Source organism: Nelumbo nucifera, chromosome 2, assembly GCF_055504915.1.
Source record: "Nelumbo nucifera cultivar China Antique chromosome 2, China Antique-T2T, whole genome shotgun sequence".
Lineage (NCBI taxonomy): Eukaryota > Viridiplantae > Streptophyta > Magnoliopsida > Proteales > Nelumbonaceae > Nelumbo > Nelumbo nucifera.
Genome location: NC_142650.1, coordinates 21,343,803 through 21,362,599, shown reverse-complemented (window position 1 = coordinate 21,362,599; position 18,797 = coordinate 21,343,803). Strand labels below are relative to the sequence as shown.

Here is an 18,797-nt window from a genome sequence, read left to right as displayed (position 1 = left end):
CAGTTTACTGAAATGGCTCACAATTTGTGCTTATCTTTAGGAAACTAGATATCTAAGCTCTGGTGATCTGTTTAGAATTAAGTGGTCCACATTCTACCTAGCTTCTGTGTCTGTCTGTATCTTTGAAAGAGAGAGAGAGAGATGGTTACTTAAGTAGGAAGTCAGGGAACAGAATGGTGGAGGGTCCCACAATAAGACACATGCCTAGATTTCTCAAAGGAGATGGTTCCTTAGCTAGAAATTTCAGAGAACAGAATGGTGGAGGGTCCTACTATATGACACAGGCCTAGATTTCCCCAAGTTCATTGTAATCTATGGATATATACAGGAAACTTAGGGATTGACATCCAAAGTGGAGTTATCATGACAAAAAGAGGGAGCTTTTGAGTTGAATTTAAATACCAAACTGGACAATTAGATGTCATTGATGGCTGATCTTTTTCGAGAATCTTAGGGGATTCTTTTGGTTCTTAGTCCCACAGTCTCTCTTTCTCTCTCTCTCTCTCCTTAAAAGGGTTTGCTCTAAGTCGCTTAACAATAGACTGAGCCGGTTTATTTGATGCATATTGCTTCCATTGTGTGTACTGTGTAGTAATGTGCCTTTGCTCTGCATGTGCCCACAATCTGCAGTTTATATGCAGTTTATATTCTTTATACTTTCTTTTGTTTGGTTTTTATATTCTTCCAACACACGTCAAATCAAACCTAACAAACAACACATTGCTTTTTTTATTTTTTTTGCTTTTCATTAGTTTATTTATTTCATGATATGTTGTTTTTGTCTTTCCTTTTTTTTTTTAATTCTTTGTTTCTTGTTATTTGTAGGGAAAGTAACAGTGTTCATGGGCTCGTCCAATTTAAACCCATGACATAAGAGCCCATTCAAAATTTTCTTTTCTTTTTCTTTTTTTTTTAGGGTGAACTTCCTGTGATAGCTGGATTGATCCAACAAAGTCTATGTTCCATAAATTTCCCCTTTTCTAGTGCTTTATTGTGGGGTAAGTAATGGGGTTCCATTGTCATTGCCAAGTGAGCTCATAATATAAAGGCCCATAGTTCATGGTCCAGTCCATCTCTCAGAAGGATAGAGCTTCCCTTTTTTTTATTTGCTGCACATTTAGAAGGATGAAGCTGAACCATATGTTTTGCACCCATGGCTGTTGAACACGATAGCTTGGAATTAATACTAAATTAAGACTACTTCTTTCTTTATATATTGTAAATTAGAATATTATATAGTATTGAATTTTGTAGCTTCTCACCTATTTGCAACCCATCTCCATTGATGATATATTTAAGCTTTATAAGTTGTAACTAACTCCAAACCATCTAGCCAATGAGACCAGTTCATAGAACAGCTTGGACAAATTAAGATCAAGCACTAAAGGAATCAATACAACATGGACCACTTGTCCATGACCATCCAATAAAATGATGGACACCCAAGAAAGCTTGTGTACTCTATGGGCCAAGATCTACCAAGTAGAGAGGATCATCAATTAATTAATTGTTTGCCACATGAATGGCAAATGAGAAAGGGAGTATGGTTTTATGACTAGAGAGCCTTTGCCATTGTCTTGAATATGTTATCTTTAATATGTCAATTATGAAAAAAGGTAGGTCACACTTCATAGAGAAATTCTTTATTTATTCTCTTGTTCTAGTAATTTGAGAGCTATGATGGGAAACATTATGTATTTTTATGGCATGGCAGGAAAAATTAAGGATTGGAGTTCTCAAAGTTTGACTAATGAGAATAAACCAATTCCTGATTGACTTTGGATTGCACAAAAAGACACACCTACATCTTATTTGTTTTAATTGTTTATTGTCATTCTTTATATTTGGAGTCTATTGTCTCTGCCATTCCAATATTAACTGGAAACTGACATAATGGGATTCAAGAAGAAAAAGGAGGCTCTCAAGATACCCATTTGTCTAATTGGCCCCATACCTTCTGTCCCATATCTAGACATCTTGTTGAACCATGTAAATTTCTTGAATTTTGTGTTATTTGTTTTTGTCTTTTATTTTCCCTATTTTGATTTTTTGGGGTGCCTTCATTTTTTTTTTCACAATCATAACAGAGTTGATCTTATTCTGGGTCTTGTAAGAAAATTATGAGGGTGAATATATAAGTTTCAGTGTATTGCGATATATCGTATGATATGTATTCGTTTTCAGAATCATCAATACATTTCGATTTCAATTCTAAAGGATTTTGATTTCGATTCCAATTCCAACTGTAAACCAAACAGATCTTGAATAAGTTCGGCCTATTTAATAGATCCAAATATTAATATTCATCTTAACAAAAATGTTCAATACATGCTTTTTAATATCAAGAATAGTATTGATACTTTGAACCATGGATTTGGGACTTTCATTTGCAATTATTCTAATATATATGGGTTAGAAAAGTTCTATTTATGCATCTTCTGAATTATTGTTTCATGTCTTCTGGGAGGTCACATGTCCGTTTAAGAAATGGAGACCACATAAATATTGTGACCCACAAATCATGCGTTAAACAGTTTAATTTGATTTGGTGCATGGCATTCGGCAACGAACTCTGCATATGTTGACATATTTATCTCATGAATAAATCCTCTTATGATATTTTGATGACAAATTAATTAGATCACCATCTATTAGCTTCATGGCTCAACTTTTAATTGAATTCCTTTCTTAAATTAGTATTAGATTTAGCAACTTCAGACAGTACCCAGTAAAGAATACTTGTTTTATTATATAACAATGAATAATAAAATATTAATTATAACATATCAGGGTTCATATAGCTTGGATGATATCTTGCTGAAAATCCCATTCTGCCCAGCAGATGGCAATTCCTGGGAAGTTGCCAAAGAAATTTATTGAAACTATATAAAATCCAAATTAGATATGATTTACCATTTCGATTATTATTCTTTATAGTTATCTAATTAATTACCTTTTTAACTAGTTAATTATAGAAGAAGAAACCTGGTGTGGTTTCCAGATATACCAGAAAAATGCCAATATGGTAGATGAACCAATTATCTGAAGGGATTGAACAATCTTAACCACACAATTTGTCAAACATTTGGATCATTTAAACAGAAGGATGGTGGGGATCAATTAATAATGTGGGCCATGTGTGCTCTGTGCATGGATGGACCATCAAAATATTCTATTCCAAACACTGGTTTGGATTTCCCTAATCAAGAGGCAATTTTTTACTTAGATTAAAAAAAGTTCCTAATCTATATTTTTAACAATTAACAATTAAATGACAACAATCTCTTTCAAAATGGTTGTCTCAAGTCTAACCAGTAAATGAAGAACATTGTGAAAAATATATACAACTCAGAGATTTTCTCAAAATGAATAAAAGAAAAAGAGGGAGAAGATCTGGCTAAACATCTATAAATCTTTACAATCTGATACAGCTAAGCAATAATTACTTTTGGCAAACAGCATAAAAGGGGTATTGTAGATCTCTCATTCATTCGTTCACCACCAGAAAATATGTTGAGAGAATAGAAGTTAACCATAGGTACAAACTTATTCAGTCCAGAAGAAGAGATGGATGGCAGTTATTTTGGTGAGCCAAGCTTGGGACATGGACGATCTGGGTCTTCAAGGAAAGGCAAGAAGAGTAACTCAGACAAGCCCAGGCAACCACAGAGGGGCCTTGGAGTAGCTCAGCTAGAGAAGATCAGACTCTATAACCAAATGGGTAGTAGCTATTTTCCGTCCTTTCACAGTCCCTGCTACACTAATCTGAACCAGCTGGTAATTTGAATTCTGCTTTGTTTTCTTCTGATTTTCAGTTCTCATTCTCATCTGTGAGTCCAGTGGTTATACGGTGCTTTCTGGTTATCATACTTGCAGGAAGAGGATGTAAGGATGGGAACAACATATTCATCTATTCCGTCATCTTCATCATTCCTTTCTTATTCACAGTCGTCATCATCATCTTTAGTCTTTCACCCAAACATGACGGTATGCCATATTTGACATCATTCTTCATCAGTATAAAAGAATAATACATGAAAGAAAGAAAGAAAGTAATCCACAGAAGGATAATTGCATCGAAACTCATACTGGTGTTGATATAATATGCATCAGTTTTCTCTAATTCTTAACCGTTCAACGTCCACAGATAAGCATAATTCTTCTGATCAAACCAAACAAGATTTCCTGTTGTTCTTTTTTTCCTTTCTTTTCCAATTTGGGTGAGGAGGTTGAGGGATTAAATCGTGGGGACAAAACCCAACTTTGTGATTTTTTAGATGCCAATATGAGATATCCAGTAATACTTTTTTTTTAATTTGCTGGTAGTTCCAATTACTGATAGTTCTTCATGATATATAGCAGCTGGGTTTAGGAGAGATGGAAACCATAGAGACCAGATATGGTGATTCGGATTCCCAGTATGGCACTATGGCTAGGTACTTATGTTTGCTATTTTTGCTTCTTGTGTCAAGCAAGGGCTCCATTAATGATAATATGTTCATTTGATCTATCTGACAAATGTGTTAACAGCAGATGGAATCACAGCAGTGGTAGCTTTGAGACCCAAGACACCATGCAACCTAGCTTGACCAGACATCTCTTGAGCCTAAACGTGGAGGTTGGCTTGAGATACACAGTCCTCTCTAATTATTTCTGGCATGATAATTAAGTTCTGACTAGATCTGCATTATTTCTTTAGTCGAAGTACATCTTCTGTAAATTCGAAGATGAGATTTAATTCTTTAATTCCCATTATTGCATCTTTTAGGATTCAGTGCAAAAGAAGAGAAGGAAAGACAGGTGCGGCTCAATGGGCTCAAGCAGTCAGAACTCTGACTCAAGTGACACCAGAGAAGTAGACTTGGAGCTGAAGCTATCACTGTAGATTTTAATACTGTGTGCATTGAAACAAATTGATACATTTGCATCTCTTTCTGTGGTTATATATATATATATATATATATATATATCCAAAGGGGAGTTCAACTGTAACACAACCAATTGGGTTTTTAGAACTCAACAAGTTGAGCAAGTTGGCAGGTCTATTTTGATTTTAAGTGCAAAGGACTCTAGCTAGTGTAATGAATTAAGGCACATTGTCGGTGCATAATTGCATGAAACTTTCCTCTTGCTTTCCATGAACTGTGTAAGTGAATGAGAATGAATGAACAATTACAAAGAAAGAGAAAAAAAACCCAGTTATCTAAGTTTTGATCGATGTTCATTAAAGCCTAACAGACAGCATCTAATGGTACAGATTTTTAAGAATTTTTAGGAACATAACCATTATTATTATACTTGGGGAATGGAAGAAGACAAGGAAACTGATCAGACATTTTTTGATGTAGAGATTAAAATTTTTCTGGAGATAGAAGTGAGGATCAGGACCACTGGTAAATTTGTCCTAATCATTTGGGTTTCTCTCTCTCTCTATATATATAACATCAGCTTATATATATATATGAAGTGGCTGACTTGTTTATATATATGATTAGTTGCTTTACAACCCAGTGATAACATGCATTGCCTTACAATTTGAATTTTTTTATCAAACAATCATTCATTTCAAGTAAAGTTCTTTAGAGGCTTACACATCTATGTATCTTAATTAAACCTGATCCTCTCTCTCTAGCTTCGGATTAATCTACTTTTCTTTAACAGACAGAAATTGGAGAATTGCAAAAGAGTTCATCTGTATGAAATCTGAAATGACTACCCCATGTGTGGTCATTGTTTGTTTTACATGTCTTATACGAGTTCACATGTGTGGTTGCAGCATTCGTATAAGACATTTAAAACACGAACACGCCAGCAATTAATGGAAATAAATTCAAACAGCATGTGAACTTTTTTTTTGTTGGTCATTGCTGAATGCTGGTGTGACCGTGTTTCATTGGGGGTGGTGACAAGGGCCTCACACCCTTAGCAACTTGGATTTTAAAGCCTAAGCCCAACTTTGTAGTACGTTAGAGATGTATACCAATGTTTTCAACCCGTGGTCAAACCAATCAGTTTGGACTAGTTGACTGGTTCATCCGGCCAGACTTTTGAGTCTAACCCTCAAACCTTTAACTTGCACAAATAAAAAAAAAATGGTTGACTCAGTCAAGGATCCCATTTGGCCTGTTGAACTATTGAACTGTTTGATCATGTCAAAGGGTCATATGTTGAACATTTATCATACTTATTTTTGTTTAATATGATGAATCTATATTATAAGAAAGAGGAGTATGGGAAAGGTCAAAAAGTCTCTCACCACAAGCCTCACATGGAGTCTCCCTTCTCTCCCTTTTCACACATGAAAAAAAAAAATAGAGAATTTACTAAAATGATAAAAAAAACTTTTAAGTTAAGCACTTAATTAATCTCCTATCATAAAGTATCAAAAATCTCAAAGAGGTACAAGCATGTCTCCTCACAAAAATCCTCTTAATTTTTTATATTAAAATTTATCATTACTCTTCTCTAATAAAATTGTTCTCAAATATCTCTCCCTTTCTTAAATTATTCTCAAACCCTCTATTTCCTATTTAATATCTCAAAATCCCTATTGACCCTCTCTAATAAAACATGGGTAGAATTTAGATGGGTTGGGTAGGGTTAAGGGCCAACCCAAAACCCACCCTAAACATGGACCTTGGCGTAGAACCAGACTAATGTCAAAACACACATGTGGTTAGTTACTTTTAAATTAAATAATAAAAAATATAAATAATTAAAATAAAAACCCTTACATCCAAAATCTATATCTATATATTAAAACAAGGTTGTTCAAGCTCTTTTTTCTATTTTGTTTTATTTTTATTCTAAATTATAAACCCTGACATTACAATGATGACATTGGTCTTCAGTATTTATGAAACAAAATTTACTAATATGTGACAATCTTGGGCACTCACAAATCAAAGAGAAGCTTTATTAGCTTTCATGCTTTCCAACAAACCCAAGACCTGAAAAGTTTTACCTAAGTTATTACTTTATTGGCAATTTCTTATCGAAGTCTTTATATAGAAAATATTATGGTGATGGTTCTAACAAATACAGGTTAAGTAAGAAACTGTGAGAAGCTGGTCGATATTTAAATGAAAAGCAGTCTTCTTAGTTCCAGAGCACAAACAATCTTGCAGACATAATATAATAAGCAAGATATTTATAGTCCTACTCCTCACTCGAATATACTCTCATGGCATAAATTCCAATAAAAAAGGCTTTTCATGTTTGGTAAGGTAGACAAAATGGAGAGTCCACTGTAAATTGAATGGTCCATTTACTATACAATATATACAAGACAGTATAATAATTTTTTCTTATAATGATTATTAATTATGATAATAAATAATAATTATTAAAATTAATAATTTTTATTTTATTTTGCCCATTGGTTTTACTTCAATAGTATTATTTTGCCCATTATTTTACTTACCATTACGATGTTATGGCTCTATACGAAAAATCATAAAAATAAGGGAAAATTCCATTTTAGTACCTTGAACTTTGGGAGTGGTGTCAAGTTAGTACCCAAACTTTCAAACATGTCATTGCAGTACCTAAACTTTTAAAAAGTGTCAAGTTGGTTCCTGTTGTTAACTGACCGTCAGTTATCTGTTGAAAATGTCAAAACTACCCTTCAAAAGAAGACACTGTTCATTGTCTTCTACCTTGAGACTGAACCGGTTATCTTCAAAGAAAAAGAGAGAAAAAACATGAAATATAATAGAGGGAAACAATAAATGAAAGCAAAGAAATAACTAGACAATAATGTGTTTCAGATCTAAAGGTAGAAGACAATGGCTTCATTAGTCTAAAATCTCAAACACCTCAACCGATCAGTCTCAAGGTAGAAGACAATGAACAATGCCTTCATTTGAAGGGTAGTTTTGACATTTTCAATAGATAACTGACGGTCAGTTAACGACAAGGACCAACTTGACACTTTTTGAAAATTTAGGTACTACAGTGACACGTTTGAAAGTCCGGGTACTAACTTGACACTACCCCCAAAGTTTAGGTACTAAAGTGGAATTTTCCCTAAAAATAATTTGACTTTTGAAACAAAAAAAAAACCAAAGATTTGGGCACACCATATTTGGACAGTTTAATTTGATATACATACCACAGGTGATTTAATTGGATATGGACTCCACATTTTTCATCCGAGTATTGATGGAAACATGAAAAAAACTATTATTTAGGGTAGGGCTGCAAATGGATGATAACTAGACCCAAATTGTATTCGTTGATATATACATTAAAAGAACGCCCTTAGGCCAAAGTAATTCTCTTTTAGACAAGTGACACCATATTTTTTCAAGAAAGAATATTAAATGAGTGGTTGTTTCTACTCTCAAATAGAAGCATTCCTTTTTCATATATGTGCTTACCCATTATTAGAAAAAGTATGAGCTTCAAATGATGTAGGATCCATAAAATGGGTTATTGTTTACAAATAAAATTTGATTTAATCTCAATAAAAAACTAATTTAATTTTACAACATAAATAATGGGTGTCAAACAAAATTGATGAGAATATTAGCCTTGTACAACAAATGATATAGACAAAAACAAAAGTATGTGGCTAAACCCCATATCCCTCATCAATGTGCCATTTGTAGGTGTCATATCAGCCCTCCACTTTGTTGCCTAGGTTACTAACCCAAGGGGGATGAACTAGGTCGGCCTTTTCTTCAGGGTCTAACCCAAGATATACCAAGTTAATATGTTTTGGTACCTAAGGGGATTTCCCTATAAAGTGTCCCTTATCAATCTCACTTATGCGTTCTCTCTCTCTCTCTCTACAATGGTCAATGTTTGTAATATCTGTCCACCCCATTAAATTCCTAATTTCCTTTTAAATCTCTTTGAATCTCTTAACCCTTTTAAATAAAGTAGGGAAATTGATGGATTAGGCTAGCTTAAGGGCCAAACCAAGACCAACCCTAAAATGGACCCTAGTTAGGACCTAAAATTATGTCAAAAAACAAAACCCAAAATTTCCAACCCAAATATTGGTGCAACTTGGATCGGGTAGAGTTGGGAGTTTGATAAATTTTCAATGAGCTCGAACCCCAACCCAAGCTTGATGTAGTTGAAATTCTTCAAATTTGGCAATCCAACTTATAACCCTAAATTAGGGGTGATCATGGGTCAGGCTAGGCCAAGCTTTGCGCCTATGATATAGGTTGGCTTAGCCCAGGTTCTTGGCCTATAGCTTTTATGTGTAAAATATTAAGTATAAATAATATTTTATATTATATAACATATAATGTGTATATAAAATGTATTTTATAAATGAACATAAAAGTATTATATACAATATTTGGTATAATTAATATATATATATATATATATATATATATATACACGCACACATAAGTGTAAATTATGTATAAATAACATATAAGTGTGGGCCAGGCCGGGCCTAAAGTATTGGACGCAGCCCTAGCCCTGAAATTTGTGCATGGGATTTGATGTGGGCCTGGGCCAGGTTGAAAATGATTGTTTTTGAAAGAAAGAAATACATATAAGGGTAAAAGACTTAAACATACCCAAAGCTTTTATTAATTGACTTAAACATATTCCATGTTTTTCAAAAGAAATTAAAGATATGGTGTGACTCATTTACCCTTCATTTCCTTTCAAATTTTCAAAAAAAAGAACAAAAAGATTATAAATACGAATGAAGGTAGCACAAAATATCACTTTTGTGCCTCCAACTATTAGCAGGAATGGTAAGAGAGCCTTTAACATAGATCTTGAGATTGATTAATGAGCCCCACCCAATTTAAGCTGAATTTTGTCTATACACAATCTGATGTTGGATGTTTTACCAGCAGTAGATATTGGCTATGCAAATGCAAAGCTAGAAGAAGATTTGAAATGACAAGTCGATATAGAATATAAGGTTTGAAAAGCAAATGCATCTTTAAAAGGATTAGATTTAACAATTCAAAGGTTTTGGTCCTATATAATCCATAATGCTTAAAGAACATTTGCACTGATGTAAGAAAAATGGAATTGTTTATGAAGAGAGAATTCATGACTTGTTCCTTCAACTGGTGCCATAAAATGCAATGGATATGCATTAGTCAACAGTTAAGCATATATGTGCACCACACTATAACATTTATTTTTCACACTAATTGTTGAATAGTAAATTTTCAAATAAAATAGTGAAGACCATCCTTATTAGTTGCAGAGGTCAGTGGTCGTCAGATGTCAATTGGGATTTTCTACTCACTTTTCCTACCCACTCTCTATCCGTCGTGAATTGGAGCCACACATCTCTATTATGAATTGAGAGATGTGTGGCAACAATTCACGGCGGGTAGGAAAAGTGAGTAGGAAATCTGGGCTCTCACCCTACTCTGCCCTTGCCCCATGAGCCCCCATGTAATTTGTTATGTAATATCAAAAAACAAAAGGAAAAAAACAATTTAAATGCATTTGAAGACAGGTTTCAACAAATTCATTACGTTCTTTGCTCAGATAAATGATGCCAAATTTCCCACATTTTTTTACTCTAATTAATCAATCTGGTAGTCTATTATATGTGAATAAAGACCATAGACTAACTGAAATTTACACATGTTAGCTTAGTCTAGGAAGTACAGGAAAGCTCATCTCCAGATAAAGAGGTTTCAAGCAAGGTTAAAAGTATCGACACTTTCAATACACAAATTCTGTGTATTTCAACCGAACAAAATTATGACTTTTTTATATTATCTTCTCATCATGCATTAAAATGTTTTAAAGCCCAAATCCTAAAACACCTTATAATAAACATATTAGAGATATAAAGGTACAATATGGTGTGCTTAATATGGGGTATATTGTATCAATATTTTAAACCTTGGTTTCAACTAGTGTTTTCAAACTCCTGTTGATTCTGATTATAACCATCACCTAGCATCAATTCTGGTTTGGGTTAAATTTCAAACCTAAAAATTGGCTAGAAACTGTTAACTTGATCAAAGTTGATCTGGGCAATTGAATTGTTGACCCGATTACTAGGTCATGGATTAAAGCTACAATCTAATAAAAACTTCTAGAGGTCATAACTTGGCAATTAGTGGTCAGATTGGGGTGATCTTTTTATTTTGGACAGCTTTTTTGTGATTTGTGTTGCAAGGAGAAGCTCCTTGACCAACAATTGACCCATAACCCTAATAAAAACTTCTAGAGGTCATAACTTGGCAATTAGTGGTCAGAATGGGGTGATCTTTTTATTTTGGGCAGCTTTTTTGTGATTTGTGTTGCAAGGAGCTGAAAGCAGCTCCTTGACCAACAATTGACCCATAACCCTAATAAAAACTTCTAGAGGTCATAACTTGGCAATTAGTGATCAGATTGGGGTGACTTTTTTTTTTATTTTGAGCAACTTTTTCGTGATTTGTGTTGCAAAGAGCTGAAGGCTCCTAGACCAACAACTGACCCACAACCTTAAGGCTCAGTTGGAAAGGAGTATAAATGCAAATATGTAGAGTGCAAAATATTGTATTTTGTATTATTTTATATGTACTAGTAATTAAGCACATGTGTTGCACCTATGAAATTTTTCTTCATATTAATTACTTGAACTTTAGATATATCATAGTTAAAATAGAAATTGAAAATTAATAAAGTAACAATATGATTAAAAATAAACTTAAATGCTTGTAGTAAATGTGCATGTGCATTGCACGTGAAAATTTTAAATTACAATAACAATTGTTATTATTATTATTATTGTTATTATTATTATTATTATTATTATTCCATTTCTGTTATAAATAAAAACAATTTTTATTTTAACAAATATTTTTATTTAATATGATGAATATATAACATTAGAAATGTTTCCAAATGCTTTCAACAACATTCTATACTTTTTCATTTTGTGTTCTATCTTTTTTTTTTAATTTATTATTCAATTAAGACATCATGAGTTTCTTTGAAAAGTTGCATCATTGACCCACCATCTAGATAAGACAATAGATTTGTTTTAGAATTAGTTTTAAATTATATGTTTTATCTATATTATATAAATAATTTTTACTTATCATACTTAATTTTTGTTTGATATAACTAATATATAATTTTTATATATTCTTTTCATTACGTGTACCTTTTTATTTTTCAAAGATTTATTATTTAATTATCATATTATCAATTAATCCATTTGACCCAAACCACTAACTCACCACCCAAAAAGAAAAATAGTTTGATTTCTAGGTTGACATAAAATTTTGTATTGCATTTCCATCATTTGACAAAATAATTTCTTATGTATAATACTTATTCTTGTTTAATATAATGAATGTATAATATTAGAGATGCACCCAATATTTTATTTGTATAAATATATAACTTTAGATATGTGGCCAATGTTTTCTCTATTTTTTATTTTTGTGATTCTTTGTATTTTATATTTTTAAAAATGTTATTATTTGACTATGACCCCATTTCAATTTTAGGTTGATTTTAAATTGGGCATTCCATTTTTGTTCTTAATAAAAATACTTATTACATGTCATACTTATTTTTGTTTATATAATGAATAGACAATTTTAGAGATATGTCCAATTCTTTTTATTTTTTAGATTATATATTTATTTTTTAATTTTTTATTATTTAATTATGACATTATTTATTAACTCATTTGACCCCAAATGGTTGAATTGCTTACCCAAATGGTTGAATTGCTTACCCAAATATTTTAATTTTTAAATTACTTTTCAAAATATTTATTTTTATACTATTAAAAGTAGTTTTTCTTCAAATTATTTATTTTTATACTATGAAAATTAATGTTATGTATTTAACTAATAGAATTTAATGATGAGAAAAATATATCTCAAGTATAGGATTTAATGAGAGAATAGAAAAATAGTTTTATTTCTAATTAGTTTAGACTTTTTACAAAAATATTAATAAAGTTTCATGAATTTATATATTTCAATACATTTTGAAATATATTACGAAAATGGTAAGAGGGATTTTTGACGAAATTGCCCCTTTGCATCAAGTTGAGAAAGGAGGCAGAACTTACTTTTCATCAAGTTGAAGAGTAGTCTTAGCGTCTGGTTCGTCGGCAATTCCAGAGATCTATCCCAACTCCTCCAGTGAGCTGAGAGTACTTCAAACGACATGTAAGGGGAGGAGGAAGGATCGTTTGTAGACATGGCAATCTTCTTGAGTTCGGTTAGAGTGCCTTTGTCGAAGTAGACAGAGGTTGGAGAAAGTGATTCTTGGGTGTACCTATAGACCAGCCAGGCTATGTCCTGGACGTGATCGAACTCTAGGTGTGCAACCGAGCGTCAATGCTGGTGTGGGGCCACAAGGTCGAAAAGGTTTCGATTCTAGATGGGTTTGGGTTCGAAATCCACGTGCCCTGTTTGTCATCCCGCTGCAAAGTTGGCGAACGAGTTGAGAAACACAGACTGTCTACTCCATCACAAATACAACGACTAATGCCGATGCCAAGCACAACAGTGTTGATATTCATGGTCGGTGATTTGGGAGAGGAGGAAGACGTATTTGATTTTTAGTTGGGGTATTTTATTCCAGAAAAAAAGCAAAACTTCTCCCACTCACATTTTGTTTATTTTTTTGAAAACGTATCTAGTATTGTTAAATGACCAAATTTCATTATTTTTTATGTAAAAAATCTTTTTAAATTTTACATTTCATTTCCATTATTAATGAAAACATTTTTTTTTTCATCACACTTATTATTGTTTAATATATCAAATATATGATGTTAAAAAAATGTAATTTTTTTAATTTCTATATTTTGCATCTTATCTATTTTTTGAATTTTATTTTTTAAATGTAGCAATATGGATTGGCCCATTTAACCCAAAATGGTTCAATTTCTTACCACTACCTAGATTAAAACACTATTTTTTCCAGGTAGATTTTAAAAGTACAAATTTTTGTATTATAGAAATTATTAATTTATTCTGTATAGATTTAATTAATAGAATTTAACGATAGAAAGAAACAAAAGTGCCTTAAAATATGATTCAATGAAGGTCAATGTAAATTAATACCTTAAAGGTTGGATTTAATGAGAGGGAATTCAATGCATTGGTTATCTTAAAATTACCTCTTTTCAACTCATTTAATATCAAATGATTACTCTATTTGCCCTCATTTTTCAGATGGTGTACTGAAAAATGGTTCAGCCTCCTGTTTGATTTTTAAACACTGGTTTGAACGTGGCTGATGATTAAGCTTAGTTGCAACAGTTTTTCTGTACTAACCAATCTGGTAATCTGTTATACATGCACCTTGTACCAAGCTAATTAAGTTGCTACAGTCCCAATCTACTACAATTAATGCCTTGTACCAAGGCTAATGCTGTGTTTGGTTGCAGTACAATTTTATTTGCATTAATACGAATGTATAAGAGCTCAAATTCTTCTTTAATTTTGTTTTGGGTTTTACTTTATTCTGTTTTATGTTTTAATTTACTTTATTTGTACTGCAATCAAACAAAATAAGCTAACATTTGAAGCAGAAATAGGTCAGAATTTACACTCAAATCATTTATACTATCATGGTTCTGCATCAGTACAAATTTATTTATATTGCAATTACACACGGTCTAAGGGTGAATTTGAAAGGAGTACAAATGCAAATATTTAGAGTGCAAAAATTTATATTTTGTATGTATTTACGCTGTACATATTTGCATTTGTACTCATTCCAAACTGAGCCTAATGAAAATTCATCGAAACCAATGGGTGGTTTTGATGGTTAACCTCTTATAAGTGATAGTGGGTGGCTGTGAAACCAGAAATCTCACATTTGAGAGATCGACCAATCAAAACCACCCCCTTGAGTTTTGAAAAATTTTGATTGATAAGTGCCAAGCTTAGGGAGATCCAGACTTTTGATCTTCTGTCTCCTTGATTAATAGTAAAGTTTGACCAAGGTCTCCTGCAAATTAGCAACAAACCAGACTCGAATTTTGGCATCCATGAAAGAAGGGTCCTTAAACAGATCAACCTCACCTCCCCGCTTCAAGTATAAAGAAGCAATGATCACCCTAACTCTCATTTCTCCTCTGGAGAATTTTGAAACAAATAATAGAGGAGGAGGAGGAGGAGGAGGAGGAAGAAGTCCAGGGCCCCGTCTGCAACCTCTCGAGGTTGCCCTGTTGGATGCGCGCTTCCATGGCGGCCCTGCACAAAGCCCTCTGTCTTCTCCCCATCTTTTTCATCCTTGGCCTCGGGCAACCTTTCTTCTTTGGTGGCAGAGGTTATCCGAGAAACCCACCAAATTTTAACTATGGCCGAGGTTTTCGCAGAGATCCACCGGGTTTTAATTTTGGAAGGGGAGGTTTTGGGAGAGATCCACCGAATTTCGATTTTGGAGGAGATGAAAAAAACAATGATGATGTTATGAAAGCAATGAATCCTGACTTCGTGACAATGTACAAGGGTGGATGGGAGCTAGCTTCCATAAACTCTGGTGTGTCGGCCATGCATTTGATCTTGCTTCCCAACAACAAGGCTATCATGTTCGACGCAACCAACCTCGGCCCTTCTCTGATCCAGCTGCCCCATGGAAACTGCCGTCCTGTTCCCGGCAAGAACGGTGAAGTGGACTGTTGGGCTCATTCTGTAGAGTACAATATAGCCACCGGAAATGTTCGGACTCTCAAGGTTGGCTTAACTTGCACACAGACGTACTGTAATACGTACATACAGCTTCTGTTTCAAGTTTAATCGATTCTCTCTCACAAAGCTTTATATATAACACAGGTTCTAACTGATCCATGGTGCTCATCGGGCTCACTCTCGGTTGATGGCAATCTGGTGCAAACGGGTGGGTGGTTCGACGGAGGAAGAGCAGTGAGATACCTCTCTGCATGTGATACCTGCGATTGGAAGGAGTACCCAACTGCACTTTCTGGCCAGAGATGGTACCTGTTTTATTTCATTACGTGAAGCATATGCGTCTGTATTTATCTTCTGTTCTATGATTCATTCAGATATTCGAGTGTTAATTTGCTCGCGCAGGTATGCCACCCAACAGATCCTACCCGATGGAAGCTTCATCGTAGTCGGTGGTCGTCGCATGTTCAACTATGAATTTGTGCCCGAGGAGGGTAAATCCAATCCGACCAACTACGATTTGCCCCTCCTCCGTGAGACGACCGACGAGGGGGAGAACAATCTCTACCCATTTGTACACCTCTCCACAGACGGCAGTCTCTTCATCCTTGCGAACAATCGCTCCATTCTCTTGAACCCTGTTACCGGTAAGGTGGTTCGCGAGTTTCCAGTGCTGCCCGGCGGTTCCCGAAACTATCCTGCATCGGGAATGTCCGCCCTTCTCCCCATAAAGCTCTACGGCGAGAACGCCGCTGTGATCCCTGCCGAGGTCCTAGTGTGCGGAGGTGCAAGGTCGGAGGCATATAAAATGGCCGAGAAATTTATCTTCTTGCCTGCGTTGCAGAGTTGCGGTAGAATTCATATAACGAAACCCGATTCTGTGTGGAAAATGGAGCACATGCCGTCACCGAGGGTGATGGGTGACATGCTCAATCTGCCAACGGGAGACATTCTCATGATCAACGGTGCCAAGAGGGGAACATCTGGGTGGGAATTCGCCGACGAACCGAATTTCACACCAGTGCTGTACAAACCCAAAAATAAAAGAGGCGACCGGTTTACGGAGTTGGCACCAACAGCAATCCCACGCATGTATCATTCATCATCTGCTGTATTGCCAGACGGGAAAATTCTAGTTGCAGGCAGCAACACCCACAATGCGTATAACTTCACCGTGAAGTTTCCGACGGAGGTGAGGGTTGAGAAGTTCTGGCCACCATACTTGGACCCTTTGCTTAAGATCCACAAGCCAACCATCGTTCAGGAGAGTACACCTCAAGCGATCAAATATGGAGAAGAGTTCACGACCATGATCAATCTGCTAGCAGTTAAATTAGATAAGACAGACTTGAAGGTGACAATGTACGCACCCCCATTTACAACGCATGGTTACTCGATGAATCAACGGCTGTTGGTGTTGGCTATAAGAGAGGTGGTCATGGCGGAGATAAAAACATTCAGGATTAAAGCTCTGGCACCGCCGACGAGTGCAGTCGCACCGCCGGGCTATTATCTTCTTTTTGTTGTCCATCGCGGGGTTCCAAGTCATGGGGTTTGGGTTCGTATAAATAAATAAAGGAGCTCTTCCTCTGCTTTGCTTTTCGACTCCTCTTTCAAATTTAATTCTTTCTAATACCACCATTTCTGCGTTTTCCTTCTTTGCTCTCTGACTTCTTTCTCAATTTCTCCTTCCAGTGTAGCCTCCTAAACAAATATCAGAAACGTCAGTACTCATGCATGACTACTGTTGACACAAGCAGCTGATTGGAAATCTTGCGGCTGCTAAAAGAAAGTAAGGGTCCGTTTTGGCAAAAAGATCTTCTGGCAAGCTTTTACATAAAGATCTGAGTAGTTCGGAGTTAATTTTTGCATGAGAATAAAGAAAGAAAGATGTGAAAATGGAGCTTCTCGAAATCAGCCCAATATGAGTTTTTCACATCTTTCTAAGGACCGACTTTTGACAGCTAAATCTACTATGAACCAAATGAAAAAAGACCGAGTGTGGTCTGCCCAGCTTGTAAGCAGCCAAAAGATGGCATGGAAAAAACACACCAAACAAGGCCTAAAATAAGGGCAATAGTTGAAGCTTTCCTTGTTGCATTAGGACTCTGTAATCAATAACAATGTTTTAACAACTAAAAACTGACCCGAAACCAGATCCGTTTTACCCACCAGTTTGCATATTGTTTGGTCTGAACAGACCAGTCCATGACTAGACTTGTTTATGGGCCGGGTAGCCCAATGGCCCGGCCTGCACCCCAGTCAGGCTTGGTCATGTAATTAGGCCCGCAGGCTTGACCTCGGGCCTAACACAGTAAGCCCGATTGTGTTTCAGGCCGGGCTCAGGATTTGTCAAAAAAGCCCGGCCTGACTCAGCATTATATATTTTATAAAATATATAATATGTATTTTATATATTATATAAAATATATAAATAAATATAACATTTATTAAAATATATATTTATAATTTAATATATATATATAATTCTTTTATTTATAATTTCTCTCTCTCTCTCTCTCTATTCAGCCGCTTTAGCAGTAGTAACAGTATGGGCTAAATTTCGGGCTCGGGCCGAAGTTGTAGGCCCGATGGTCGGCCGGGCTCGGGCTCGGGCCTTAGAAAAATCTGTTAATACAGAGTGAAAGCCCAGCCTGACCCATGAACAGGTCTATCCGTGACACTTTTAAAAATTAAAAAATATATATATATTTAATTTTTTATTTTTTTAATTTCATGTCATTTTTGAAACAACTAATGATATACACTTTCCCAATAACCTAAATAATCTCTTCTCCTAAAATTTCTCCTAAACTACCTCCACCACTATCCCCCACTATTTCCTAAATTATCTCTAATTCCTATTTATCTTCTAAATTATCTCTAATTCCTATTTATCCTCTCCCCCACTTTTTATATATATCTACCTAAGAAAAGTTTGGATTAAAAAATTTAAGAATTATTTAAATATTCTAACAAAATTATATAATAACCTTAAAATATTTATTAAAAACACAAAAAATAATTTTATGTTTTTACAAAATATAACACGAAATTATGTACTAACAATTTAAATTTTGTTTTTTCGGATTATTAATTTAAATTTTATTCAAACAATAAAGATTTAAAATTAAAAAATAAAATCTTCTTTAAATATTTCAATAAATAAATATCCTAAATAAAAAATATTATAAA

The 18,797-nt window shown here is 34.4% G+C and overlaps 2 protein-coding genes across 5 annotated transcripts; both read left to right on the top strand.

The window, feature by feature from the left end:
• Positions 1–3,375: 3,375 nt before the first annotated feature.
• On the top strand, positions 3,376–5,181 carry LOC104595138 (protein SPEAR1). 4 transcript variants are annotated; one of them, XM_019197372.2, is made up of 5 exons: positions 3,376–3,777; positions 3,877–3,987; positions 4,360–4,436; positions 4,534–4,618; positions 4,769–5,181. In XM_019197372.2, exons 1-5 carry the CDS (start codon positions 3,568–3,570, stop codon positions 4,883–4,885), a joined length of 600 nt encoding a protein of 199 aa, XP_019052917.1. In that variant the 5' UTR covers positions 3,376–3,567; the 3' UTR covers positions 4,886–5,181. The 4 variants fall into 4 exon arrangements, with proteins under 4 accessions (XP_019052917.1, XP_088755253.1, XP_010254036.1 ...); XM_088899127.1 differs by having other exon boundaries at positions 3,377–3,777; positions 4,363–4,436; XM_010255734.2 differs by having other exon boundaries at positions 3,378–3,777; positions 4,531–4,618.
• Positions 5,182–15,046: 9,865 nt separating this feature from the next.
• Positions 15,047–17,669, top strand: LOC104595430 (glyoxal oxidase-related protein). The gene is made up of 4 exons (XM_010256161.2): positions 15,047–15,650; positions 15,750–15,910; positions 16,008–17,160; positions 17,298–17,669. The coding sequence occupies exons 1-4, from the start codon at positions 15,147–15,149 to the stop codon at positions 17,364–17,366; spliced, it is 1,887 nt and encodes a 628-aa protein (XP_010254463.2). The 5' UTR covers positions 15,047–15,146; the 3' UTR covers positions 17,367–17,669.
• The last annotated feature ends 1,128 nt before the right edge of the window (positions 17,670–18,797 follow it).

Bases quoted from the DNA above. Each gene is read 5' to 3' on its own strand.
- LOC104595138 (XM_010255734.2), top strand. From the start codon at position 3,568: ATGGATGGCAGTTATTTTGGTGAGCCAAGCTTGGGACATGGACGATCT. The intron at 3,988-4,359 runs GTATGCCATATT...CATGATATATAG, and splicing joins TCTTTCACCCAAACATGACG to CAGCTGGGTTTAGGAGAGAT. The intron at 4,619-4,768 runs GTTGGCTTGAGA...TGCATCTTTTAG, and splicing joins TCTTGAGCCTAAACGTGGAG to GATTCAGTGCAAAAGAAGAG.
- LOC104595430 (XM_010256161.2), top strand. From the start codon at position 15,147: ATGCGCGCTTCCATGGCGGCCCTGCACAAAGCCCTCTGTCTTCTCCCC. The intron at 15,651-15,749 runs GTTGGCTTAACT...TATATAACACAG, and splicing joins GAAATGTTCGGACTCTCAAG to GTTCTAACTGATCCATGGTG. The intron at 15,911-16,007 runs GTACCTGTTTTA...TTGCTCGCGCAG, and splicing joins GCACTTTCTGGCCAGAGATG to GTATGCCACCCAACAGATCC.